This window comes from Miscanthus floridulus, unplaced genomic scaffold, assembly GCF_019320115.1.
Source record: "Miscanthus floridulus cultivar M001 unplaced genomic scaffold, ASM1932011v1 fs_373_4, whole genome shotgun sequence".
NCBI lineage: Eukaryota > Viridiplantae > Streptophyta > Magnoliopsida > Poales > Poaceae > Miscanthus > Miscanthus floridulus.
In genome coordinates, this window is record NW_027096667.1 from 868 (window position 1) to 28,667 (window position 27,800).

General features: G+C 44.8%; 1 protein-coding gene across 1 annotated transcript; it reads right to left on the reverse strand.

The window, feature by feature from the left end:
* Window positions 1–9,086: 9,086 nt before the first annotated feature.
* Window positions 9,087–10,000, reverse strand: LOC136531563 (E3 ubiquitin-protein ligase SINA-like 10). Its single transcript, XM_066524206.1, has 2 exons — window positions 9,614–10,000; window positions 9,087–9,494 (listed from the first exon to the last, which is right to left on the reverse strand). Exons 1-2 carry the CDS (start codon window positions 9,998–10,000, stop codon window positions 9,087–9,089), a joined length of 795 nt encoding a protein of 264 aa, XP_066380303.1.
* Window positions 10,001–27,800: the final 17,800 nt, after the last annotated feature.

Consider the following 27,800-nt stretch of genomic DNA (forward strand, 5'->3'; position numbering starts at 1 on the left):
GTAGAACCAATTCTTCGCGCGTTGAGGCCAGATCTTCTCTATTGTTTCAGGTATGATTCCCTTGGCAGTAATCTCTGCTTCTAGGTTCTGCCACTTGGGAATAGCACTCCTATAACCACCTGATCCCATGCAATGATGGTATTGCTTCTGTCGGGCATTCTGCTGATTCCTCATCACACGTTCCTCACTCTCTTGAGATGTCTTGTATTCTACAAAGTCATCCCAATGGGACTCCAACTTAACAAACGCCTTAGCATTGAAATCCAGCGTATCATTTTTCAAGATAAACTTTTTATACAATGTCTTCTTCCAACTCTAGAACAATGTTGCCATCTTCTTCATTGTCCAATCCCTCACTAGCTCCTTCAAAGCATCATCTGCTTGTAATGTGAAATGCTGAGTGATATCTCTCCAAGCTAGGTTCTTGTCACGATCAGATACAAAACTAACATTAGGAGCAGATATCTTCTGCTTCCATTCGTGAGCACTAACTGGGATCCTATCCCTTATAATGAACCCACATTGATTGACATATGTCTGAGCATGTGGTCCTAATGGTTTGCCGGTGTCGGTGTCGAATTCTGATATTATGAAACGGCCCTCTAATGGCTTTTTTGGCCCTCGGACTTTCCTACTCTTGCTGGTGGTTGATGTAGATCCAGGGACCGGCTACATGAGTAGAAACACAACGATTAACAACAAATATACGTACGCATGCATCTATAAGAGATGATAGATAATCGAATATACCTCGCCAGTATTTTCTTGCGTGACAATTTATTGATCTTCAACCACCGGGATATTTAGGATATCCTCATAATCAGCAAAGTACTGACTCGTGTCATCTACATCCGCATTGGTGCCGGCGTTGATAATATCCGCCATTATGTCATCATTCAAGTTATCATCCGGAGCAGTCATTTGTATCTTCAAGATAACACATAGATAGAATTACTATGGCACATAACATAAGTACATGTGATAACACATATAGAATTTCTAAATCCAATTAAATATAATAACACATAATATTTCATAAGGATAAACAATAATAAGGTATAGGCTTTGGAATCGAATCAAAAACACTTTCGATCCAAAAACATGGAAATAAGTACATATATATATACACATAGAATGATACAATTTTCTCTCTCTCTCTCAATACATAGAAATAAGTGCATATGTATATATCTCTAGATATGCATGTGATAACACATAGAATGTCTCTCTAGATACAATTTTCTCTCTCTCTCAACACATGGAAATAAGTACATGTATATATACACATAGAAATAATTAAGTACATATGTATACATATAGAATCTCTCTCTAGATATGCATGTGATATAGATAGAATTACTAATAAAATATCCAAGTGATATATAGATAGAATTATTAAAATAAAATATGCATGTGATATAGAGATAGAATTACTAATAAAATATGCATGTGTCAATTACTAAAACAAAATTAAATCTAACATATATATAGAGAGATAGAATATAATTACTAAATCCAATTAAATATAATAACACACATATATCTAGATAGAATTAATTACTAAATCTAATTAAACCTAACATATATACATATGTAGAATTACTAAATCAGAATTAAATCTAACACGTATATAGAGACAGATGGAATAATAATTACTAAATCCAATTAAATATAATAAACATATATACATAGATAGAATTACTAAATCAAAATTAAATCTAATTAACATATATATAGAGAGATATAATATATAATTACTAAATCCAATTAAATAAATCTAACATGAAATTAGATAAACTAGTAATAGATAATACATTTTAATCTAACATATATCAAAAACTATAATAAAAAACTATCTAAAAAAACTATCTAAATAAAGTACTAATTAAATTGTAATACATTTAAATCTAACATATATAAAAAACTATCTAAAAAACTAACTAAAAAACTAACAATAAACTACTAATTAAATTTTAATACATTTTAATCTAACATATATATAAAAACAATCTAAAAAAACTAGAAACTTTGTAAAAAAAATATGGCCGAGAGCAGCTAGCTAGCAGGCTAGCTGGGGCGGATGGCGGGGCGAGCAGGGCGTGCTGGCCGGCCACGGGGCCGAGCTGAGCACCTCGCGCGAGGACGACGTACGGCGGAGACGGCGAGATCGATGCGGGCGGATTGGCGCGGCCGGGCAAGGGACGAAGACGGCGTGGCGCGGCAGACGAGCTCGACGGCCGCCGAGCGGGGCTCGACGACGAGGTCGGGCGGGAAGCGGTCGGCGACAGAGAGGGTGGGCTCGGGTGCAGCGGCGGAGACGGGATGCGGCGGAGGGACGGCGCGCGATGCGGGCCGGGCGGATGGCGTGGCCGGGCGGGGGTAGACGACGACGGCGGCGCGGCAGAGATGAGCTCGATGGCCGGGGGGGCTGGGCGACGGAGGCGAGATCGAAGATGGCGGTGGCGGCGACGGAGGCGAGAACAGGAACCGTTCGATATATATAGGCCGGGACTAAACGTCATTTAGTCTCGGCTGGTAAGCCGAACTGGGACTAAAGGTCCAACCCTTTAGTCCCGGCTCGGCTTACCAGCCGGGACTAAAGGAGCTTTAGTCCCGGTTGGTGTTACCAGCCAGGACTAAAGGTATTTTTTGGCCGCCCACCCTTTAGTCCCGGTTCCTGGCCTGGGCCGGGACTGAAGGCCTGAAAATTTTGGCAGCCTGCCAGAGTAATTGAAAAGGCCTGGGATTTTGATTTTGTTCTCCTTGTTTAATACTAGGTTAATCAATTAATTCTATAGCAACTTCAATACTTTGCAATATTTATTTTAAAAAATACTATTGATTAACTAATTATTTATTGTAAATAGGAAAATTTTGTAACCTAAAGTTTTTAATTTCTTTTATGAATATAGAATATAAATGTTACTAATACTAAGTATTTTGTTAATGCAAAAATATATTTGTAACTTAAAATTAATAAAACTAATATTATTCGATAGGAAATTTATTATCACATTATTGTAACGTCAATGTTTCAATTTTTTCTCGGTTTTTGACCAAAATTGACAGGAAATTTTTGTTGAACCTATAAAAATAAAGAAAATGTAGTATTTTTGTTCTACAACTTTTTCAAATGAAAAATGGCCTATATAAGGATTGTAGATCTTGATGAGTTGAACAAACTTAATATTCAAAACTTTTCAATTTGAGACAATCTAGGGTTCCGAAAACTAGTTTGTAGGAGTCGAAATTTAAAAATCACAAATTTGAACCATCTAAACTTTCTCAAATGAAAAGTTGACCGAAACAACAATTGTATATCTTGATGAGCTGAACAAACTTGGTATTCAAAACTTTTCAATTTGAGACAATCTAGGGTTCCGAAAACTAGTTTGTAGGCGTCGAAATTTAAAAATCACAAATTTGAACCGTCCAAACTTTTTCAAATGGAAAGTTGACCAAAACAACAATTGTAGATCTTGATGAGTTTAACAAACTTGGTATTCAAAACTTTTCAATTTGAAGTCATTTAGAGTTCATAATACTAGAGTCAAAGTGTTGTTTTTTCATTTGACCAAATTGGACTTGGTCAAACTTGCTCAAATGAGATACTAAATGACCTCAGATGAAAAATCTCTGAATACTAAGTTTGATCATCTCAGCAATATCTACAATTGTTACACAGCTCATTTTTCTATTTGAGAAAGTTTTATCAAACACTAGTCACAAATTCTTGAATCTCATATAGACTTTCTAATACTATGTCACACTCTTGTGAAATTTGAATTACATTTTATTCAAACTTTCTCAAATGAAAAAATAGACTATATAAGGATTGTATATCTTGATGAGCTAAACAAACTTGGTATTCAAAACTTTTCAATTTGAGACAATCTAGGGTTCCGAAAACTAGTTTGTAGGCGTCAAAATTTAAAAATCACAAATTTGAACCGTCCAAACTTTTTCAAATGGAAAGTTGACCAAAACAACAATTGTAGATCTTGATGAGTTTAACAAACTTGGTATTCAAAACTTTTCAATTTGAAGTCATTTAGAGTTCATAATACTAGAGTCAAAGTGTTGTTTTTTCATTTGACCAAATTTGACTTGGTCAAACTTGCTCAAATGAGACACTAAATGATCTCAGATGAAAAAACTCTGAATACCAAGTTTGATCATCTCAGCAAGATCTACAATTGTTACATAGCTCATTTTCCCATTTGAGAAAGTTTTATCAAACACTAGTCACAAATTATTGAATCTCATATAGACTTTCTAAAACTATGTCACACACTCGTAAAATTTGAAACATATATTAAACATATTACAATGTGAAGTCATAACATATTACATTATATCCGTCTCTAAAATATAATATATTAAACATACTTCGTTGTATCATGCGGGCACAACAGTGAATTTCTTCTTGACGTATGACCCTTGGTTATGATCTTATCGTAACCATGGAGTGTCTTCATCATTTAACATGATGCTTGGATCTTTCTTCACTATGAAGGGTGGAATTCGGACATTTCTTTCATAATCTTCTGACATGTCTAACTTGTCTTCAATTCCCACTATATTTATTTTCCCAGAAAGAACTATGTGGCGCTTTGGCTCATTGATCATTGAGTTGATGTCTTCGTTTTTTTCCTCTCTTTGATTTTGTAGACATGTCTTTCACATAGAACACCTGACTCACATCGGCAGCAAGGACAAATGGTTCGTCTTTGTACCCAATATTGTTGAGGTCCACTGTTGTCATTCCATACTCTTTGTCGACTGTTACCCCTCCTCCGGTCAGCTTCACCCATTGACACCGGAACAAAAGGGACTTTAAAATTAGGTGCGTAGTCTAGTTCTCATATCTCTTCTATGCGGCCATAATATATTTGTATATTCCCATTTGGATCTGTGCCATCTATGCGAACACCACTATTTTGATTGGTGCTCCTTTTTCTTGGTCAACTATGTAAAATGTATTCCCATTTATCTCATACCCTTGGTACGTGAGGATATGCCATGATGGTTGCCTAGCCAACAAATACAGTTGCTCATCAATATTGTCATCACCTTGACATTCTTTTCGCAACTAACCACTGAAACTTTCCATGTGCTGACGCCTAATCCAAGCTTCAGTCTTCCCTGGAAACTTGGATCGTAAGAACTCCTTATGTATCTCGATGTACGGATGCACCAATGACGAGTTCTGAAGAACTGTGTAGTGTGCTTTATTGAAATAATCGTCTTCCATGCCGATATATATTTTCTTCCCTAAAGTTCCTTTACCACTGAGTCTCCCCTTGTGTCGCGATTCGGGAACGCCAATCGGGGCAAGGTCAGGAATAAAGTCAACACAGAACTCAATGACCTCCTCTGTTCCGTAGCCCTGGGTGATGCTTCCTTCAGGCTTAGAACGGACTTTCACATATTTCTTTAAGACTCCCATAAACCTCTCGAAGGGGAACATGTTATGTAAGAACACATGTCCAAGAATACTAATCTCCTTCACCAAATGAACTAGGAGGTGTGTCATGATATTAAAGAAGGATGGAGGGAACACCAACTCAAAGCTGACAAGACATTGAACCATATCATTCTATAGAGTAGCTAGTTCTACTGGATTGATTGCCTTCTGAGAAATTGCATTGAGTAATGCACATAGCTTCACGGTGGCTAGACGTACTTGTGGAGGTAGAATTCCTCTTAAAGCAACTGGAAGCAATTGTGTCATAAGCACGTGGCAGTCGTGGGACTTTAAGTTTAGGAATTTCTTCTCTGGCACATTTATTATACCCTTTATATTGGAGGAGAATCTCGATGGGACCTTGATGCTGCTTAGACATTCGAACATGCTGTCCCTCTCTTCTTTGCTAAGCGTGTAGCTAGCAGGACTTAAGTAATGACGTCCATCATCTGTCTTCTCTAGATGAAGGTTGTCTCGTTCTTTCATGCCCTGCAAGTCCTGGCGTGCTTCAAGTGAATCCTTTGGCTTCCTGTACACACCCATGAATCCTAACAGGTTCACACAAAGATTCTTTGTCAGGTGCATCACGTCGATTGCGTTGCGGACCTCTAGGACTTGCCAATAGGGTAGCTCCCAAAAGATGGACTTCTTCTTCCACATGGGTGCGTGTCCTTTAGCATCTTTGGGAACAGATTCGCTGTCTTGTCCCTTTCTAAATACTACTTTCATATCCTTGACCATTGCGAGTACATCTTCCCCGGTTCGGTTATGAGGCTTCTTCCGGTGGTCTGGCTTACCTTTAAAATGCTTCCCTTTCTTTCTTACTTGGTGATTCAAAGGAAGGAATCGACGATGGCCAAGGTACATGACCTTTCGACATCTTTTCAAATATATACTGTCAAGGTCATCAAAACAATGTGTGCATGCATTATATCCTTTGTTTGTCTGACCCGAAAGATTACTTAAAGCAGGTCAATCATTGATTGTTACAAACAACATTGCTCGTAGGTCAAAGTGTTCTTATTTGTACTCATCCCAGACATGTACACCTGGTTTGTTCCATAAAACTAGAAGTTCTTCAACTAATAGCTTCAGATAGACATCAATGTCGTTGCCAGGTTGCCTCGAACCTTGGATGAGGATCGACATCATAATGAACTTTTGCTTCATGCATAACCATGGAGGAAGGTTGTAGATACATAGAGTAACTGGTCAAGTGCTATGACTAGTGCTCTGCTCCCCAAAAGGATTCATACCATCTGTACTTAAGGCGAACCTTAAGTTTCTAGCCTCATTTGCAAACTCTGGAAATTCCCTGTCTATCGCTCTCCACTGGGACCCATCAGCTGGGTGTCTCAGCATATTGTCTACCTTACGGTCTTCTTTATGTCACCGCAACAACTTTGCATGGTCTTTATTTCTGAACAAACGGTTTAAGCGTGGTATTATAGGAGCATACCACATAACCTTGGCAGGGATTTTCTTTCTAGGACGTTGTTCACCCTCGACGTCACCAGGATCATCGCGCCTGATCTTATACCGCGATGCTTTACATACCGGGCATTCATCCAAATTCTCGTATTCATTGCCATGGTAGAGGATGCAGTCATTAGGACATGCATGTATCTTCTGGATTTTTAATCCCAAAGGGCAGACAACTTTTTTTGCTTCGTACGTAGTGATGGGCAATTCATTTGGCTTCGGAAGCATCTTTTTTATGAGGTTCAATAAATTCCCAAATGCCTTGTCGGATACACCATTCTTTGTCTTCCACTTTAGCAATTCCAGTGTTGTACCTAGCTTTTTTTTGCCCCTCTTCGGCCGTCGGGTATAGCAACTTCCTATGATCCTCAAGCATGCGCTCGAACTTAACTTTCTCTTTTTCACTTTCGCATTTTTGTTGTGCATCACAAATGGCATCGCCAAGAGCATCACCGAGATCATCTTCTGCCGCTACCTCTTCTTCATCCCCCCTCCATTGTAGTATCATCAAAGGCACCATACTGAGCAATAATGTCATCAATGTCTAAATCTTCTCCTTTACCTTCTTCCATCATGACCCCGCTTTCTCCATGCTTACTCCAACATATATAGTTTGACATGAAACCTGACTTAAGCAAATGTGAATGAAGACTCATTGAGCTTGAATATTCCTTTAAATTCTTACATAGGGCACATGGACAGCACATGAAACCATCCCGCTTATTTGCCTCGGCCACACCTAAGAAATAGTGCACGCCCTCAATAAAGTCTTGGGAGCGGCGATCGGCATTGTACATCCAATGGCGTGACATAATCTGTATTACACGACAAATTATGAAAACCTTGAACATAATTAAGTATTTTATTACACAACATAGATGACACACACACGGTTGATTAATTAACTAAGCCTGGCTATAACGTAAGCAATCCCAACTATCACTAAACAAACTAAAACTACAATGCACTTCAGTAACATAATTATTTCGTGACTGTACGCAACTAAAATAGACAAATCATTCATCTGTTGAATATCAATAAGCTTCTCCTGCTGGCTCACTGCCTCATCATTAGCAGCCGCTACCTCAAGCACACCTGAATTCTGCACGTATGTAGCATAATCTTCCTCCCAGTACCAACCATCGCATCCATTGCCCTCCCACAGAAATTAAAGCCAAAAAATATTTAGTCAAAAATATCCAAGAAAAGCAGGTCAATTAGCCATAATAATCAAATGCGTAAGAAACTCACATCGCGATTCGGGCACTCGTAGAAAACACGACCCTTGTTGGGTCCCTGTCTCTTGACTCGGTACTCCATCACAATCTTCTGCTTACACTTGCCGCAGATAATGAGAGGGAGTTCTGGCCTCAGTCGTTTCGCAACCGAACGAGAGGCCGAGGATCCGGTACCAATTGTCATCTACTTTCTATACTTATTTTTGCAAACTAGTGTAAATTTCACATTTTTTAAAATAATATATTTAAATAAAACTAAAATTATTTATTTATCTAACTAAACCATGAAATATGTACTATGTATAATAGTAAAATACCAAACTATCAAGTGATTTTACTATTGTAAATCATCATGTGCTTTTGAGCTAAAAATGACATAGAAATCATAATCAAATCCACCATATCAAGTTACTTTCTATACTTATTTTTGTAAACTATTGTAAATTTCTCATTTCTAAAGTAATATATTAAAAAATAAAAATATTTATTTATCTAACTAAATCATGAAATGTACTACATATACTAGCAATACTAAACTATCAAGTGATTTTGATGAACTAATTTAACTTTTGTTTATCCAAACATATATGCAAATCATCATGTGATTTTGAGCTAAAAATAACATAAAATCGTAATAAAGTCCAATATATAAAGTTACACATGCATCTACATCGCAAAATGAGATAAGCTACTGATAAAACATAAGAAGATTAAGTTTGTTACCTCCAAAATCGAAGAGCAACACCAATAGAGGGGGCGAGAGCAAGAACAATAGCAAGCTGAAGAACAGAGGCAGTGAGTTTGAATGGAATGGCTCGGACTCGGGGAGGAAGAAATGAGGTGGTCTATAGGCCGGGATAATTAGTCCCGATTAGAGAGCCAAACCGGGACTAAAAGTTTTAGTCCCGGTTGGTAATACCAGCCGGGACTAAAGATCCTTGCCCCGTGGACGACCGTTGGACAGGAACCTTTAGTCCTAGGGGCAAAAAAATGTCAAGACTAATACCAAATTGTGACATCGTTATAAAGTCTGTTCTCCAGTAATGCGTGCCGGCGAAGTGGTCTAATAGCTCGGCTGTGGAGCCCATGAAGCCGCACGACTCGCCGGGGCAGTGGCACGGCGCGTGTGGGCACACCTGGCGGTGGCTTTCCTGGCCATGGTAGGGAGGCGTAGCGTCGCAGCCGTGAGCCGCGTAGGGGCAGGGGATGCGGATGCAGTCCACGTGGTTCTCCATGGCGTGGCACCGGCGGTAGCCGCGCGTGGCGACGCCACAGACATGGCACACCCCGTTCCCGGTGGCCTCCAGCTTGTCGCGACAGGCGGATCACACCACGTGCCCCAGCTCGCACTGCGTTTCCCGGCGAACTTGTTTCAAGAAATGTTGCATACGAATCGAACATAAAAAACTGAAAGGTGGGCGGGTACCTGGAAGATGGGAGGCCTCAGCGTCAGGAAGCACACGCCGCACTCCAGGGCGTCGGCATCGCACACCGTCACATTCGCCACTGCGGTCCTCGTCCTAACACGCCAAAATCCTGCCGATGCCTGTTCATGCGAGTCTTCTTCATGTTCGTGAATGCTGTCGCTGCCTAAATCCTCATCGAATTGCACCGACCTCCACTGTCGCCTCCTCATAGCTAGTGCTCGCCCCCTGACCTTACCGTAGTCGTTGTCGCTTTCCACCTCCATGTCCTCGTCATCCACATCCACATCCACTTCGTCCTCGTCGTCGTCCTCCGAATCCTCGACGTTGTCCTCGTCCTCATCCATCACCTCCTCGTCCACCTCGAATTCCACCTCCTCTATCGCCATGGCTGCAGCTCTCTTAAATCCAGTCTCTGAATCGGACGATAAAACTAACGGGATTGAAGTGCCCGGTGCGCGCGTGGTGGCGATGTCTGTAGCGAATGCAGCCAGCGGAGTGACGCGAATCTTGTTCCTGCTCGCCTAGGCCTCCTCTTATGACCTCTCTGCTCTGCCTCTTCCACTTCCGATATGAGGCTCATTCTCTTCGACTTCCGAGATGAGGCTCATTGACTGCGAGCAGGAGAGTTGCACGGTTCCATAAAAACACGCTTCCTTTCATTGGTCGGTCAAAAACACGCTTTACCACGTTATTCGTTCTTGACCGGTGGATTTTCTATTTTTTGACGAATTGGTACATTTTCTTGATTCACATTCGTTCTTGATTCGAATTAGGCCATGTTTGGTTTCTCGTAACTAAAATTTAGCTACTAAAATCAATGACTAAACTTTAGTAACCCTTGTTTGGTTCCAGTGACTAAATATGATTAAATGTCATTAAAGCAGTTCAACAAAGAACAAACTACCCTTAATGAATGCTCAAATCAGGGTGGGGGACCAGCAATAATGAGGGACAACCCATGTCCACTGGGCATTTTAGCCCACTTTTAGCTACTCTTGGGTGACTAATGTAACTAAACTACTTTAATTTCTTTTTAGTCAGTTTGTTTGGCAATTTAGGAGCTAAAGTGACTAAAATTTAGTAGCTAAATTTAGTAGCTAAACCAAATAGACCCTTATTATTTTCCTCTTCAGTTCCTGCAGAACAAGCAAAATACAATGCCACTATAAAGAGCAGCAAAAACTAAAAATTCTGAGATATAGTCTCAATTAATATTACAATAATACTGTTTTCACGTGACAAATCTTATGAGCACATGCGTAAAAGATTTCAAATTGTTCAATGTGCACTTGCACAAGAGGCACTTTTTACGTGAAAATATGCACATGCACAAGAGGCATTTCAAGTTGGTTTTCTAAATCATGTGACTAACAAGTGACACCAAACCCGAGCCGCTCCTGGCGACTCCCACACCGTAGTTGACACCGCCGGCCGCCGCCTGCCTCCCTCTCCCCTCCCCGCTCCCCATCCGACACCCGCTCCCCTCCCGAGCCACGCGCGGAGCGCGCCGAGCCATCGCCCTAGCCACTGCCCGCACCACGCTCGTCGCCCTGCGTTGCTCCGCTGCCCTAGCACCGGCAACTCCCCCCTCTCCCCTCCTCCTCCTGTCGAACCCCTTCTTCCACCCCCGGCCTTCACCAACTGCATGCGGAAGCCAGCCATGGCGGGCCGGCCGTGCCATCGCCGTCTGGGCGGGCACCGGCCATGACGGCCGCCCCCTCCCCGACGCCGCCTTCGTTGACCGAACCGGCGCTCTCCGAGGCTCCACCGCTGCCGGAGCCAACAACCACTATGGCGGCGACATCCTGATGCTCCACTGGCCCAGATCTGCTGGACGCCTTTCTAGTTCATCCTGATCTGGTTGGGGAAGGCGACCCCTCCCAGAGGACGACACGGCGCGGCAGTCGGTTAGGCCAGATGCTACCGCCGCGGACACCAAGCACGCGAGACCCGGAGTTGGGGTGGCTGGGCCCAAGTTCGAGCCTTCAGGGGCCACCGCGGCGCCGCCAGCCTACCCCTGTTCCTCCTCCCTCCCTCCGGCCACGGCACCGTTCTACCAAGGGTGCTTGTGGGGAGGGCACTCGAAGAGCCGTCGGTGGGTGGACGACAACTGTGAGGAGTCCAACGACGACCACCCCGCAACTTACCTGGATGCTGCTCATCGCCTGGTGAAGCCCGTCACCGTGCCCGCCGTGCGCGCCCAGACTCGTTTTAGTCGTGGTTTTGGGGCACGGCAGTACGGACGCTAGATGGCAGGGACCTACACGAAGGCGGAGGAAGAGAAGCCGGCCGCGCCCCAGCTTGTTGTATCCAGCCTGCTTGCTCGACCAGTGGATGGCCGCATCCCTGCCCGCCAATGCCTCGGCCACCATGAATGGGTCTCCGCCTGTCGATGTTTGACCACCGATAGCCTGCCACGGGGGTACCCGGGGCAGTATGTTCGGACTTCAGCGTATGCAGAACTCGATGGTTAACGCAAGAGACAGTCGATTTATCTTGGTTCGGGCCCTCGATCGTAGATCGAGTAATAGCCCTACGTCTAGTCGGCGTTAGCCTTTGCGTTGGATTGATTGTAAAGTGTTGTGTTGTACAATTGTTGTCTGATCTCTCGATCCTAGGAGCCCTGCCCTCCTTTATATAGTCAGGAGGCCAGAGTCCTAGTCGGTTTACAATGAGAGTTCCTAATAGGATTACAGAGTAATACTGCTACTAAGATTACAGGAGAAGAATCCTAATTTGACTAGGTCTCCTCCCTTCCTTGCGGGGTATCCCGTGGGTCCCGCATCGACAAGCCCCCGAGCACTTCATGGTTGAGTTCTGGAAGCCTCGTCTTGTTCCTTCAAGTCTCGTCGAGCTGGAACAAGCGTCGTCCGAGTGCTTTCTTGAGCGAAACTGTGTAGCGCTTCGTGAGATCTTTGCGTGGTGTGTACCTTTTTGAAGAAAAAGGTACTCCCATTTGGATGTAGCCCCCGAGCCTCTTGCTGTTTGGCACAAGGAGCTTTGAGGGTCTTTCCTTGGAATCTCCCTGACTCTTCGTCGAAAGGTTCCCGAGCATATACCCGTTTTCTATGTTGAAAAGAGCTCAGATTTAGCTATGTCCGGGTTCTTTTTATCTTGTGGCCTTGAAGTCGTCTGTCCTGAAGAAGTCTTCTGAGTGACGTGTGCTTTTTTGAAAAAGTGCACTCACTGAGTGTAGCCCCCGAGCCTCTTGCTATTTGGAACAAAAAGTTGGAGGGTCTTGAATCTGAGTTGTTCGAAAAAACTGTATACCTTTCCTTTTGCAGCCCCCGAGCGTGTATCCAGGTTGTTTTGTTCAGGAAGAACTCGGATGCAGAGTCTTGGCGTATTCTCTGGTAGTCTGCTTTTGTCAGATGTAGTTGTATGGTGGTGGTTGAGTTTAAATGCCTTTTGTTCACGGGTTGTACTATGTTGGTATATTCTTCCGAATATGCTCGTCTTCGAGTACTGTTCCCTCTCGCCTGAGTCTTCCATTATTGAGTCCTGTCTTTTCACTGTGTCTTTTGTTAGGCTTATTTCGTTGGTACTCCTAGTCCATGTGCACCGCTCCTTTGATCTATAAATACCCTCTCGGAGTGCTTGTTTTCATCCATTGAACATTCTGTTGAAACCTTCATAGTTATGAATATGGTAGTTTGTGAAGTAGAGCAGCCCCCGAGCGTGTTTTGTAGTTCCTATGTGTCTTGTCGTAGCTGGAGGAAGTCTTGTGATAGGGATTAGAGGTAGGCTAATCCCGCAGCAGCAATGTACCAGGATGTACGTGGCAGTAGTTGGAGGAAGTCTTGTGATGTGGGCTTCGTTCCTTCATCTGGCAGTTCTGGGTTGATCCTCGCCGCTTGTCTTGAGATTGTCCTGTGCAGATCAACACCATATCCAGCATCACATCGGTCTTGGGTAGACAGATGTCTGCCGGCCTTCTCTGCTCCATGTTGTCCTGCCGTGCTGCTGATTTCTGTCTTGGATGCACTGCGTCCGTCCTTTGAAGAAAACAGTGTAGCCGATGGCGGTTTGTCCTTCTGAGTAGCAATTTGGGGCACGTAGTCGTTCTAGAGCCTAGCCGTGTCCGTGTTCCTCTTTGCTACTTTGCTTTTCATGGTACCGAGTTCGTTGGGTCTTGTAAGATTTGTAATCTTCTATTTTTGAAGTCGCTTGTAATGGAAAGAATCTTGTCTTCTGAGTTGTCATTTATTTTTCTGCTGTAGTTCTGGTTGTTCATGAGATTCCCGAGTTCTTTCCGTAAGAACCGAGTTCTTATGTTCCTTGTGAGGTAGCCCTTCTTTTCTTCATGGTTGACGGGTTGTTTTTGCAGTAATCTGATAACTCCGCAGTAGTGCTGGATGGATAAGTCTAAAATTTGCCCGTTGAATTGTACCGTTGTGTGGATTTGTGCCCTCCGAGTTCTTATGTTCCTTGTGAGGTAGCCCTTCTTTTCTTCATGGTTGATGGGTTGTTTTTGCAGTAATCTAATAACTCCGCAGTAGTGCTGGATGGATAAGTCTGAAATCTGCCCGTTGAATTGTACCGTTGTGTGGATTTGTGCCCTCCGTCATTTTAGCTGCGTCAGTAAATGGACCGTTGCGTTCTCACACGGTGCTTTAACGGGCCTGGTGGGCCGTTTTTATCGCTGTAAAATCTATTTAAAGATCCTTCATCTTCTTTTTCTTTACTGCCCTTCTCTTGCCTTGAAACCCTAGCTCTCAGAAATCCGCCGTCGCATTGCCGCCGCCGTCTTAGCGCCGCCTTCCAAACCTTCTCTTCCCCTAGTTGTTTTTTTGCACCCGTTAGTACATGGGTAAGAAGAAAACCGCGAGCAAGTCCCAGTCAAAGTTTGTGGACGAGGAATCATCACTTTCCGTGATTGAGAACCAAGAGTTTGTGGCCATGAGGGCTGCCCAGAAGGCTTGGCTGGCTCCGATGACGACTGAAGATCAGCTTTGGAAACTTGTCAGCGATGGTTTGATCCAGAGCAAGGCCTTTGCTGAATGGAGAGTTCCAGGCGAGCATCGGGTCCCTGCTCCAGGTCCTGGTGAGATCGTTCTTTTCATCTCCTTCATTCGTGCTGGACTTTGTCTTCCTGCCTCTGCCTTTCTTCATCAATTTCTCAACTATTTTGGGATTTGCCTGAATCATCTTGCTCCTAATGCAGTCCTTCACCTTTCTGTCTTTGTTCATCTTGGTGAAGCTTTCCTTGGAATTCCCCCTTCTCTTTCTCTCTTTCGCTACTTCTTTCGTCTGAAACCCCAACCCCGCCGCGAAGACACCAGTGTTCTTGGTGGCTGCGGGATTCAATTTTGCCAGGGTCTTAAGAGCAAGTTCTTTGACTATGACCTGGTTGATTCTGTTAGGGATTGGCATGCCGACTGGTTTTATGCCGCCAATCTGATTCCTTCTCTTGTTATTCACTCTGGATCTGGTCCCTTGGTTAATGACCAATGGGATAAGAACCCTGTGACGACTGCTGAGGTTCAGGCAATCCAGCCATTCCTTGATAGGATCAGTATTCTGAAACAGCAGGGCTTGACCAGTTTCGGTATTGTCTCGAGCTTTCTTCGTCGCCGAGTTCAGTCTTTGAAGGAGCGAGAGCACCTTGGCTTCGAGTACTCTGGGCTAAGGATTCTTCACGCATGGTCCCAGCCCTTGAGTTGACCGACGAGGAGGTGCTCGAGCGTCTCCAGAAGATGTTGAAAGGAGCAAGCGTTGTCCCGCTTACTGTCTTCGAGTTCTTTGCCAACAACCCGCCTCCAGCTGTAAGTCGTTTTCTCTTCGTTCGGTTACTTTCTGTATTTTTGCTATATCCATTTTTGCTTAACTTTTCCTTGTCTTGTTGTTTTATTCTTTTTCGTAGGAATTTGGGCGCAACTTTGTTGACCCGATCCCTCTTGATGTCCTCCCTGCCGTGGCGAATACTGGGGAGAAACTTGCTGGGGCTTCTGCAACCAGTAAGTTCCCAATCTCCACAGTATTTCCTGGAGTTTCTTCCAGATTTGTTGATGTATATGAAGAATATGTTCCTCGTCTAGTCCCTCGAGGTCCTCGTAGTGTCTCGAAGAGGGGCGAACGGATGGTTCTTCATCTGGTTTACCTGCTTCGAAGAAGTCTCGCCAGCCAAGTACTCTTCCAGGTACTCCAGTTGTAGCTAGCATGCTCTTAGGTGAGCATATTAATACACTCTGTCCCTTTGTCTTCTTGTTTTTATCTTGAACCGAGTACTTTTGTTCTTTTTTCCACTGGTGCCTTGGTGGCCTTGGTTGAGACTGAGGAAGAAGAGGACGATGGTGTGCCCCTTATGCGGCGGTGAGTTGTTTTCTTATTTCCCTACACTTGAAGCCTTCTTTTTATTCTGAGGTCTTTATCTTTTTGAAGTAAATGGTCGTCGGGTGTGAGTTCTTCTGAGGCACCTGCTCTGGGTTCTTCCATGGCTCCGAAGCCAGGTTCTTCCATAGCTCTGGTACCGAGTTCTTCCGGGGCTCCGGTACCGGCTATACTGCTCCTGCCGCCTAGTGGCGTGGACGTTTTTGCTGCCGTGGTTCCTCCTGCAAGGTCTTCTTTTTGTTTTATGAAGAAGAAGATAGCTGGGTGAGTGGATTCTGGTTTTGTCTCTTTGCTTCTGTTCTCCTTTTCTCTTGTTCTCATTGGCGAGTTCTTTTATCAACTTTCAGGCCTTCATCTTCTCTTGTCTCCCCATCGACTTCTTCTTAGCCCTCTGTTGTGCCACCGAGTACTGAGCCTCAGGACTCGCAGCACACTATTAGTGAAGCGGTTGTGGGGGCGACAAGGCTTTCTGGCGATGATGCCGCTGCTGACTTGGTTGCCCCGGAGGTGACCGTGGCCGTTGCGGCGGGTTCTTCTGAGGGATTGGCCTTGGCTTCCCGAGAGATTGCTCTGGTCATGCCTTCTTCGCCTCGGCCGGCTTCTCCTTCTCCTTCTCTTGCCTCCGGTGGTCCACCTTTTGCTGATGATGTGGTGCAGCAGTTTGATGCCACTCATCGGCTATCGGAGTTAACTGCTGCCTGGGGAAGCTTATCGTCCCTTGCGACTTCTTTTGGAGAAAAGCTCCAGGTAAGTTTTTTCGCCGTTCCTTCTTTGGATGTTCGCTTTTCTTCTGTCCTCATTCCTTATTTTTCTTTGTCTCTTTTTGCTCAGTCCTTCTCTCATGATCATACCAGTTTCTTTTTCTCATCTGAAAACGAGAAAAAGTTGTCTTCCGAAGTGAGCGCCCTGAAAGCTGATCTTGACCTCCTCCGGGCCGAGATGGAGGCTGAGCGTCAAACGCATCAGGAGGAGGAAAAATCTCTTCTTGCCCGGGTTGTTGAGACCGAGAAGCAGAGGGATGCTGCTTTCCAGGAGGCTCAAAAGAATTCAGAGGCTGTGAAGAACTTGGAGGCCGTGAAGAAAGAGTGCAACGGTATTGCGGGTTGTTTTTGTTTCCTTCTGCATTCAAACTCTCCTTTCTACTGACTTGTTGTTTGTTGCCTTGTCCAGCTCTCCGGGTTGAAAAGCAGAAACTCTCGGAGGGCGTTGATGAAATGAAGACTCTTGTTCGTACGAGCCACAACAAGGCTGAGGAGATAATTACTCATGCTGAGGAGGAACTTGCGCTTGCTAAGTTGATTAGGTGTGGAGCTGATAGAGATCTTGTGCAGGCCCAAAAAACTATTGAAGACTTGTCTGGCAAGTTGGCGACGGCTACTGAAAACTAGAAAGCTTTGTGGAAATCCTTTCGTTCAGTAGCCAACGTTCTCCGAACTCCAGCGGATGATGGGCAATCTTGGGCTCAGTTGATTCCTCGAATTCTGACTCGTTTCCAAGAGTTCGTGAAGAGGCGCGTCCAACTGTGTACCAAGAATGTCCTAGCCCAGGTCTGAGTTCTTGCTCCAGCGGCTCCTTTGTCCAAGATAGTAGAGGAGGCTGATAGTCAAGAGTACATTGATGCCGTTGAGAGGATAGAGCCTGAGGTTGAAGACTTAGCTAGTAGAATTGTAGATAATCTTAATATTGTTATCTCTCCTCCTGATGATGAGGCTTGATGTATTTGGCCTTTATGCCCATGCCTTGTAATATGACATTATGCTTCTTTTGAATGAAGATTTTTTGTTGATGTCTTCTCTGCCTGGATGCCTTGTTTATTCCTTGGATGATTTGTCCAATTGGTCAGAGTTACTTGACTTGCCGAGTACTTTGTCTTGCTTTCGTCTTTGCCTTGTAAACAACTCTGCGCGCTATTTTGACAAACTTTCTTGATTTGTCGAGTACTTTTCTGCCCATGTAAACAACTCATTATATATAGATCTTTGTGTTGACAACCTTTCTTGATCTGTCGAGTGCTTGTCCGGTCTTCTTTTGTGCCATGTAAACAACTCATAGATCTTTGTGTTGACAAACTTTCTTGATCTGTCGGGTGCTTGTCTGGCCTTCTTTTGTGCCATGTAAACAGCTCGTTATATGTAGATCTTCGCGTTCTTGGGTATCTCCAGTGTAGCCCTTGAGCCTCTTGCTATTTGGAACAAGTAGCTGGAGGGTCTTATCTTGGAATTGCTGTGGTCTATGCTCAGGCTTAGTTTCAGTTGTTTTGCTTTTTTGTTTCGGGTGTTAGCTTGTTAGCTACCCTCATCGGCAGGCTCAAGCGTCTTTTCGGCTATTTTGCTCTCGGCCGTGATGCTCAGGCGTCTTTTCAGCCATTTTGCATTTTATTTCGGGTTTTAGCTTGTTAGCTACCCTCATCGGCGGGCTCAAGCGTCTTTTCAGCTATTTTGCTCTCGGCCGGGATGCTCAGGCATCTTTTCAGCCAGTTTGCATTTTATTTCAGGTTTTAGCTTGTTAGCTACCCTCATCGGCGGGCTCAAGCGTCTTTTCAGCTATTTTGCTCTCGGCTAGGATGCTCAGGCGTCTTTTTAGCCATTTTGCATTTTATTTCGGGTGTTAGCTTGTTAGCTACCCTCATCGGCGGGCTCAAGCGTCTTTTCAGCTATTTTGCTCTCGGCCGGGATGCTCAGGCGTCTTTTCAGCCATTTTGCATTTTATTTCGGGTGTTTGCTTGTTAGCTACCCTCATCGGCGGGCTCAAGCGTCTTTTCAGCTATTTTGCTCTCGGCCGGGATGCTCAGGCGTATTTTCAGCCATTTTGCATTTTATGAAACAACTCGGAGGAAGCCATGATGAGACATATGTTTGTCGAGAGATAATCATCTTTATTGATCATGAATATTGATGTGTTACAATGATACATAGCGCTATCTTTGTTGATCATGAACGTTGATCTCTTGTGTCTTGTATACATATTTTTCGTTGATTTGTTTTTATGCGTAGAATCTTCGTAGCTGACTGATGTGCCATGTATTGTTGACTTCTTTTCCGTCTTCAGTTATGAGCTTGTATGTGCCTGGTCCGATGACTTTTGTGACTATAAAAAGAACTTCCCATGGACTGAGTAGTTTGTGGCGTCCGTCAGTTTTTTGTACTCTTCTTAGTACTAGGTCTCCGACTTGTAATGATCAAGACTAGGTATTCTTGTTGTAGTGGCGCCTTAGTCCTTGGAGGTATCTTGCTGATTGCAGGGTAGCGTTTACTCTGACTTCTTCTGTACTGTCGAGTTCTAATCTTCGTGTGTGTTCTGCTTCTCCTTCGTCGTATTGCTCTATCCTTGGTGACGTCCAGATCAAGTCTGCGGGTAGTACGGCTTCTGATCCATACACCAGGAAGAAAGGTGAGTATCCGGTGGCTCTGCTTATTTGAGTCCATAGCCCCCATACAACCTTGGGTAATTCTTCAATCCATTTTGATCCATAGTCTACTAGTTCTTCATACAATCTTGGTTTCAATCCAGCTAGTATGAGTCCATTAGCCCTTTCTACCTATCCGTTGGCTTCTGGATGTGCGACTAATGCATAATCAATGCTGAAGCCACAATCCTGTGCCCAACTTTTGAATTCTATAGCTGTGAAGGGAGAACCCAAGTCTGTGATGATTCGATTGGGCATGCCGAAGCGGTGCATAATGTCTTGGATGAACTTGACTGCTTTGGCTGCGCTGTATTTTGCGAGTGGTTTGTATTCGATCCACTTGGTGAACTTGTCAATTGCTACAAAGATGTACTCGAAACCGCCCTTTGCTTTCTTGAGAGGTCCTACTTGATCCAGCCCCCAGCAGGAGAAAGGCCAAGCGGGTGGAATGCAGATGAGGTTGTGGGCTAGCACATGAGCCTATCTTGCGAACATCTGACAATTTTTGCATCTTCTGACGAGTTCTTCTGTGTCTTTCAAAGCGGTTGGCCAGTAGAAACCAGTGCGAAATGCTTTGCCGACTAGTGTTCTTGAAGCGGCGTGATTTCCACAGCAACCTGAGTGTATTTCGTCTAGGATTTGTTTGCCTTCTTCAAATGAGACGCATTTTAGGAGTACTCCTGATGATGCGGCTCTTCTGTATAGCTTGTCTCCTACTAGGACGTAATTCTTGCTTCTACGAACGACTCATGTGGCTTCCTATTTTTCCGTTGGCAACTTATTCTCTTTGATGTAATCAATAAAAACCTGTGTCCATGAAGTGTTGATCACCAGAATCTGATTGCCTTTGGTTGTGAGTTCTGTGGTTGTCTCACCGGGTTGTTTGATAGAAGGAGCTAATAACTCCTCTATGAATACGTCGGGTGGGACCTTTGCCCTGTCGGATCCAAGCTTGGCAAGAACATCTGCTGCAATGTTGGAATCCCGTAGGACATGTAGAATTTCTAATCCTTGGAAACTGTTTTTCGAGTTTTCGGATTTCAGCACAGTAAGCACCCATGTTTTCTTTGGTGCAATCCCAATCTTTGTTGACTTGGTTGATGACTACTGCCGAATTGCCGTATACGAGTAGTCGCTTGATTCCGAGGGTAATAGCCACTCTTAGCCCGTGTATGAGAGCTTCATATTCTGCTTCATTGTTGGTAGCTTGCCATAATATATGAAGGACATACTTTAGTTGTTTTCCGTCCGGAGAAATTAGGAGGACGCCTGCACCGGCTCCGCCTAGCTTGAGTGATCCATCAAAGTACATCTTCCAATGATCAAGGATGGTGCTTGACACGGGTTGTTGAATTTCTGTCCATTCGGCAACAAAATCAGCAAGGGCTTGAGATTTAATTGCTTTCCACGGGGTGAAATCGATGTTGAGAGCACCGAGTTCAACCGCCCACTTGGATATGCGTCCTGTTACGTCTTTGTTGTGTAAGATGTCTCCTAGTGGGAAATCTGTCACCACGGTAATCTTGTGGCTTTCAAAATAGTGACGAAGCTTGCGTGAAGTGATCAGTAGGGCGTAGAGTAGTTTTTGCACATACGGGTACCGGATTTTTAATTCTGACAGTACTTCGCTGATGTAGTATACTGGGCGTTGTACTTTATACACGCGCCCTTCTTCTTCTGTTCCACTACTATCGCCGTGCTGACTACAGTAGAAGTTGCTGCAATGTATAGCATCATGTCTTCATCTTTCTTTGGAGGTGTGAGGACTAGTGAGGAGGTGAGGTATGCCTTGAGTTTCTTGAAAGCTTCATTGGCTTCTTCCGTCCACTCGAACTTGTCTGTCTTCTTTAGTAGTTTAAAGAAAGGCAACCCTTTTTCGCCGAGTCTTGATATGAAACAGTTGAGTGCCGCCATGTAGCCTATTAGTTTTTGTACATCTTTGATATTTCGAGGAGGGCCCATCTCTGTTATGGCTCGAATTTGCTTGGCGCTTGCTTCGATTCCGCGATGACTGACCAAGAATCCGATTAGTTGTTCCTGAAGGAACTCTGAATACACACTTATTTGGGTTCAATTTCCACCTCCACCTTTTCAGATTCTCAAAGGTTTGTTTTAAGTCTTCAATCAGTGTATCCGGGTTCTTTGTTTTTACAACCACGTCATCCACGTATGCTTCTACGTTTTTGCCGATCTGATCACCAAGGCATGTTTGGATGGCTCTTTGGTAAGTGGCTCTAGCATTCTTAAGTCCAAATGACATGGATCCTATAGCAGTAGGCGCCGAACGGAGTGATGAAAGATGTCTTGCTTTGGTCCTGTTCTTTTAATGCGATCTGGTGATATCCGGAATAGCAATCAAGAAAGGATAATAGGGCAGATCCTGCTGTTGAATCAACTATCTGATCAATGCGTGGTAGCCCAAACGGATTCCTTTGGGCAGTGTTTGTTGAGATCTGTGTAGTCAACACACATGCGCCACTCAGTCCATGTTCTTTTTCTGTACCAGAACTGGATTTGCTAGCCAATCTGGATGGAGAATTTCCCTGATGAATCCAGCTGCCATTAGTTTTGTAATTTCCTTTTTAATTGCTGCCTTCTTGTCGGGAGAGAATCGTCGTAGTCGTTGCTTCACAGTCTTGGAGCCTTCATTGACATCAATTCGTGCTCAGCCAACTCTCTTGGGACCCCTGGCATGTCGGTCGGCTTCCAAGCGAAGATATCCTTGTTGTCCCAAAGAAAGTTGGTGAGCGCGAGTTCCTATTTTGCTGATAGGTGGGCACTGATGGTTGCTGTTTTTGAGGGATCACCTGTGCCTAGGTCGATTTGCTTGACGTCGGCTTCTTTTGGTGGTGCTAGGATGCTTGGCCTTTTAGCCGGTATCTCTAGTTCTTCTTGGCTTATTTCTGCAGGCGATAGTGGCTATTTCTTTTCTTCCATCGTTTTCCTGTGCCTTTGCTGCGATTTGGATTGCCTGTACATCACAGTCAAATACGCGCTTTAAATCACTTCGAAGAGAAAGAACACCGTTAGGCCCTGGCATCTTAAGCAACAGGTATCGATAATGCGGTATTGCCATAAAATTTGCTAGTGCTGGGCGCCCGAGGATTGCGTGATATGATGAATCGAAATCTACGACTTCAAACTTGATGAACTCTGTGCGGTAGTTCGAGGGAGTCCCAAAAGTAACCGGTAGAGTGATTTGTCCAAGTGGCATTGCTGCCTTGCAGGGGACTATGCCATAAAAAGGTGTGCTTGTTGGTGTGATCATCCCGGTGAGTTGTAGTCCCATCTTCCTTATAGTTTCTGAAAAAATGATGTTGAGTCCGGCTCCTTCGTCGATTAGTACTTTCGTAACAGTCATACCGGCAATGGTTGGATCTAGAACCAAGGGGTAATGGCCTGCGTTTCCTATGCTGGTCCATTGGTCTTCTCTTGAAAATTGGATTGGGTACTCTGACCAGTTGAGATCTCTTGGTGTAGCAGGTTCTGCTGCCATGATTGTTCATAACGCTAGTTTTTCTTGATGTTTGCTTCTGGAGTCTGGAACCCCGACAAAGATTACTGCCATTGTCCCTCTGGATTTTTGGAATCCCTTGTCTTCATGGTTGTCTCCTTTTTTCTGATTGTCTTCTTTATTGTTTCCCTTGCTATCTTTTCTAGTGTATCTTTCGTTGAATGTGTAGCAATTTCCGATGGTGTGCTTTCCGTTGGGGTGCAAGGGGCAACGTATGTTCTCAATGCCGTCATATCTTCTAGGCTTGGTAAATTTCTTTGATTTGTCAGCCATTGCTACTGTGTTGTCTGGACCTCGCTTTCTCTCCTGATGTCTGTTGCTTCGAGGATTTTGCCTATCCGGGTTGTCTCTGTTGTTTCTATCCAAGAATCTTTCTCTTGTTTTTTCCTCTGCGGTAATCATTTTTTCCACTGTCCGTCTAAATTCTTCATTGTTTCTTGGGTTTTCTTTGCAGAAATCTTGAAATTGCCACCTAGCCACGATTCCGTGAGAGAAAGCTCTGATTACTTCTCATTGTGTGATGTCATGTACTTGAGCTCGTAGTTCGCCAAATCGTCGATAGTAATTTCTAAGACTTTCACCTCCTTTCTGCTTGAGTCCTTTTAATTCTGCGTGGGTGATTGGATGTGTAATAATACCAGCAAAATTTTCACAGAAAGCTTTTTGCAAGTCCTCCCAATTTCTGATTGATCCTGGATTCAATTTGTCGAACCATTGAAGTGGCATGGTTTCTAGGGCCATGGGAAAGAACAAGGTTTTGATGTCATCGTCTCCTCCGGCCAATTCAATTGATTGTGAGTAAATCCTAAGCCATTGTTTCGGTTCTGTCTTGCCATCATACTTGGAGTGGTTGGACGGCTTGAACTTGTGAGGTAGTCGTATTGAAGCAAGTCCGTTTGCAAAACAGGGGAATCTATCGTGCGTTCTGGCTTCCGTATATTCTGATTCTACGCCCCCTTCTTGCCAACTGTCATCTTGGTGAGAGTAGTTTTGTGTGGCTGTCCGAGTAGGTGCTTTGCTTCTGGCCTTTCTTGGTTGTTCGACTTGGTTGTTTTGACTGTGATTTCTTCGGCTCTCCGTTGTGGCTTCCACTTGGTCCAAGTCTTTCGAAAGCGGACTTCCTTTGATTTTGATCTTCCTGTTAATGAGATGTTGCCCTTCCGTCGTTTGTCCTAAAGGCTGTTGATCAGAGAAAGTCTCAGAGCTGTTCTTGTTTTTCATTGGGATATGAGGTTGCTCTGAGTTCTTCTAGTGCTTCTCGGATATTATCGTAGGGTGTATTTGCTGCTCGTCCTTCTTCGACCTCTCGTTCTAATTTTCTTCTATTGTACTCGGCTAGGTCTGATTTGTATTTGATCCAAGTGTCCTTTCGCTGTTTAGCATGGCGTTGATGCCCTTGTTTCAATTTGTTCTTTCTTTCTCTCGCTTGCCTCTGACTCTCAGTCTCACCATCGTGCCCCTGGATAAATGGTGATATGTTGGATTCGGACTCATCTGAAGACCTCACGTCGGGTACTTCTAGGGGGATCAATGGTGATCGAGGACGGCGAATCATGAATACTTCTATAGCGTGAGTTGTTCTGTCATCATCGTTGATTTCCATACTGCCAGAGTTGTTGATAACTTCAGTAGAGGTTTCAAAGTCATATATGGAATCTCCTTCTTGGTAGGGTAGAATTGTTGTTGTCGTATCGTCGACTTGTTGGGTGCCGTCATCCTCAGGAACGGTACATGGCCAGTGAATGATGCAGTCTTAAGATGTTATGGTTAAAACGAGACCTTCCTGGGCTCCCTTCAGTGGCATTCTAAGCATGGGATAAGTGGATCCTTCGTGCCATGTCTGATAAGATGTTGCCACGTTGTGTAGTCCGAACGGAAAAGGACCTGACTTCTTTGAAGTACTCTGGGTGTACTCCGAGTAGTATTCTTGATAGGTTGATGTCATGTTCCGGAGCTTTGTCAAAAAAGAACTCGGTTTTCTAAAAGAACTCGAATAAGACTTCGTTTCAGAAGCGGAACTTGAGTTTGAATCGGATGCGTGAAGTCGTGGAATCTGAGTCAGGTTGGACATTACGAGCTGTGCGAATCTTCCGGTCAGCTGATCTGTCGTTGTCGCCAAAATGGAAAAGTCCTGATGATGATCTGAATCTTCGAGGAGATGGCCTTGGAGCTTGCCATCGTCACCTGCCTCGTAGATCCATGAACCGAAGATGAAGGTCGATCCTTTCGAAAAGATCATGTTGTCGAGGTCCATAAAGCTCTCGGATGCAAAGTCGCCGAAAGCCCCTACTTGGCGCGCCAGCTATCGATGTTTGACCACCGATAGCCTGCCACAGGGATACCCGGGGCAGTATGTTCGGACTTCAGCGTATGCAGAACTCGATGGTTAACGCAAAAGACAGTCGATTTATCCTGGTTCGGGCCCTCGATCGTAGATCGAGTAATAGCCCTACGTCCAGTCGGCGTTAGCCTTTGCGTTGGATTGATTGTAAAGTGTTGTGTTGTACAATTGTTGTCTGATCTCCCGATCCTAGGAGCCCTGCCCTCCTTTATATAGTCAGGAGGCCAGAGTCCTAGTCGGTTTACAATGAGAGTTCCTAGTAGTATTATAGAGTAATACTACTACTAAGATTACAGGAGAAGAATCCTAATTAGACTAGGTCTCCTCCCTTCCTTGCGGGGTATCCCGTGGGTCCCGCACCGACACTACCCTCGACACCGATAGGTGGCGGGAGATCCTCCCCGGACAGGCGGTGGGACCTGTGGCCGCCTTGGTCGAGCCTCATCCAAAACAGCTCCCGCAGGCCCGAAGGATCCCCACAGAGCTTCATGCCAGATGTTCCAACTGTCTATCCTATTGGCATTGAGTAGCGACTTGCTAGTTGCCATGGCGTTGCCTGCACTGCCACAGCCTTCGCCACCTCGCCAGGGAATGCAAGCATCCTAGGTCTGCTGCGACGATAGTGGCGAAAGGTGCCGACCTGCCATGACACTCAGCTCAGGGTGACAAACCACCAGCCTCCCTACATGCGCCCCGCAGTGGTCCACCGAGTTAAGATGGGGCCACACAGGGTGCAGCAGGGGCGCCGACAGAATCCGGTGATGACGTTGGCGGCGACAGAAGAAACCGACAAGGGACGCCAATGCCGACAACGCCGCTCCCTCTGTTATTGCACACAGCTTCCTCAAGCTAGACCCGCCGGTGTTACAGCTATGCGCGAGCGCGGGGCCTCCCATGTGGGTCGACCCAATGCTGGAGGAGCTCGACGCATCGCTCATTTTCACCCGGCCAGCAGGAGCACCAGCGCCTGGGAGCCCGCCTACTCCAGCGGCCGCCTCTCAAGATGTTGGAGCATCGACAGTGGCTTCCCACCAGATAATGGACTCGCCTCCATTGTCATAGGTGCGGGGGCAGCCACAAGTCATGCCACCAAGGGGAAGAAAGCCCGATGTCGTGGATGCCGAGGCATGCCCAAGCCACCAAGGCGAGGACACGACCACTCCTCCTCAGCCCTTGAGCCCAGTGCGGGCAATCACCAACATCGGTCCAACCACCCAGGGAGACGCGACGATCGTGGCTACAACGGACGATGTCAATTACACTTCTTCACCTCAGACGACCTCAGCTGATAGACGCCTCAAGTGCTATTGGGAGTATGCCCTAGAGATAATCATAGAGATGATTATATTGCCTTGTATCCATGATATATTATGAGTTCATTGAATTTCCAATAAAGACAACCTGTATCGATTAGCAATTATGTGAATTGTTTATGAAACTCTTTTACTTGTATGGTTATTCTAATGTTGTCCCTGGTCAGAGTTCGTGTGAGGACACACATGAATAATGGATCAGCACATTATTAGTTGATGACTATGTTTCACAAGTCATAGACATGGAGATGTCAAACTAATAATGTGGGCACATGTATGACATGGGGCTGGACTGACCCAACGTGAGATGTTGTTATTATCTCTATTCACATCATGTACGTTATGTCCTTAGACCTAAGATTGTTGTATGTATTCAAGATGTGAAATGACCTACTCAGGGACTATCAAACGCTACTCCGTAACAGGGTAGTTATAAAGGTGGTTTTCAGGTTTGTCGGGAAACATGCTATGAGACATAGACAATCAAGATGGAATTTGCCCCTCTCTATATGAGAGAGATATCACTAGATCACTCTAATGATTAGATCAAGAAATGCATGGCCGTGCTTGGGTTAAGTGTTAACCTATGAGTTGGACCAAATATCGTGAGGCAAGGGAATAACAAGTATGTGGTTTTGTGGTGGTTTGTCTGATATGATCTTTACATACGCATAGGAGTTGACATGCCTTGCTAGAGGCCGCTATCAACTAATGGTCGAGTAGGAGTACTCGGGCCATGTCTATGTGTGCGTGAACCCATAGGGCCGCACGCTTAAGGGGCTGGAAGCCTAATTCGAATTGGATCCGAGTTAGACAAGGCTTAGGGTTACTAATGGGCCTCCAACTCGGGAGCTCATTAGGGATGCCTATAAATAAGTGGGGTGGGCAACGGGGCTAAGCAGGGCACGCCTTTTGGCAGCCACCGCCACCCATCCTACGCCCGCGCCTGCTGCTCCTCGTGGACCTAGCAGTCCGAAGGCACGACGCTTCCTCCCTGTACGTGTGGATACCTCGGAGGTGCTGCATCTGGAGCACAAGGACGAACCGCATGAAGGGGACAGACGTACGGACAACCTTGCAACTGCACGGCACTGCTACGACGCGTACGACTACATCAAGTCGCTTTTGCTGCACCTGTGTGTCTAGTGGTAATTCCGTGATCTATAACTAGCAGTAGATCCTGGTTTATGAGGTCGAATTTTTGTTTTCCGGCTAGCGTAGCATCCTCATAACCCAATAGTGGTATCAGAGTGGGTTACTACATTGTTATAGGTTCAGATGA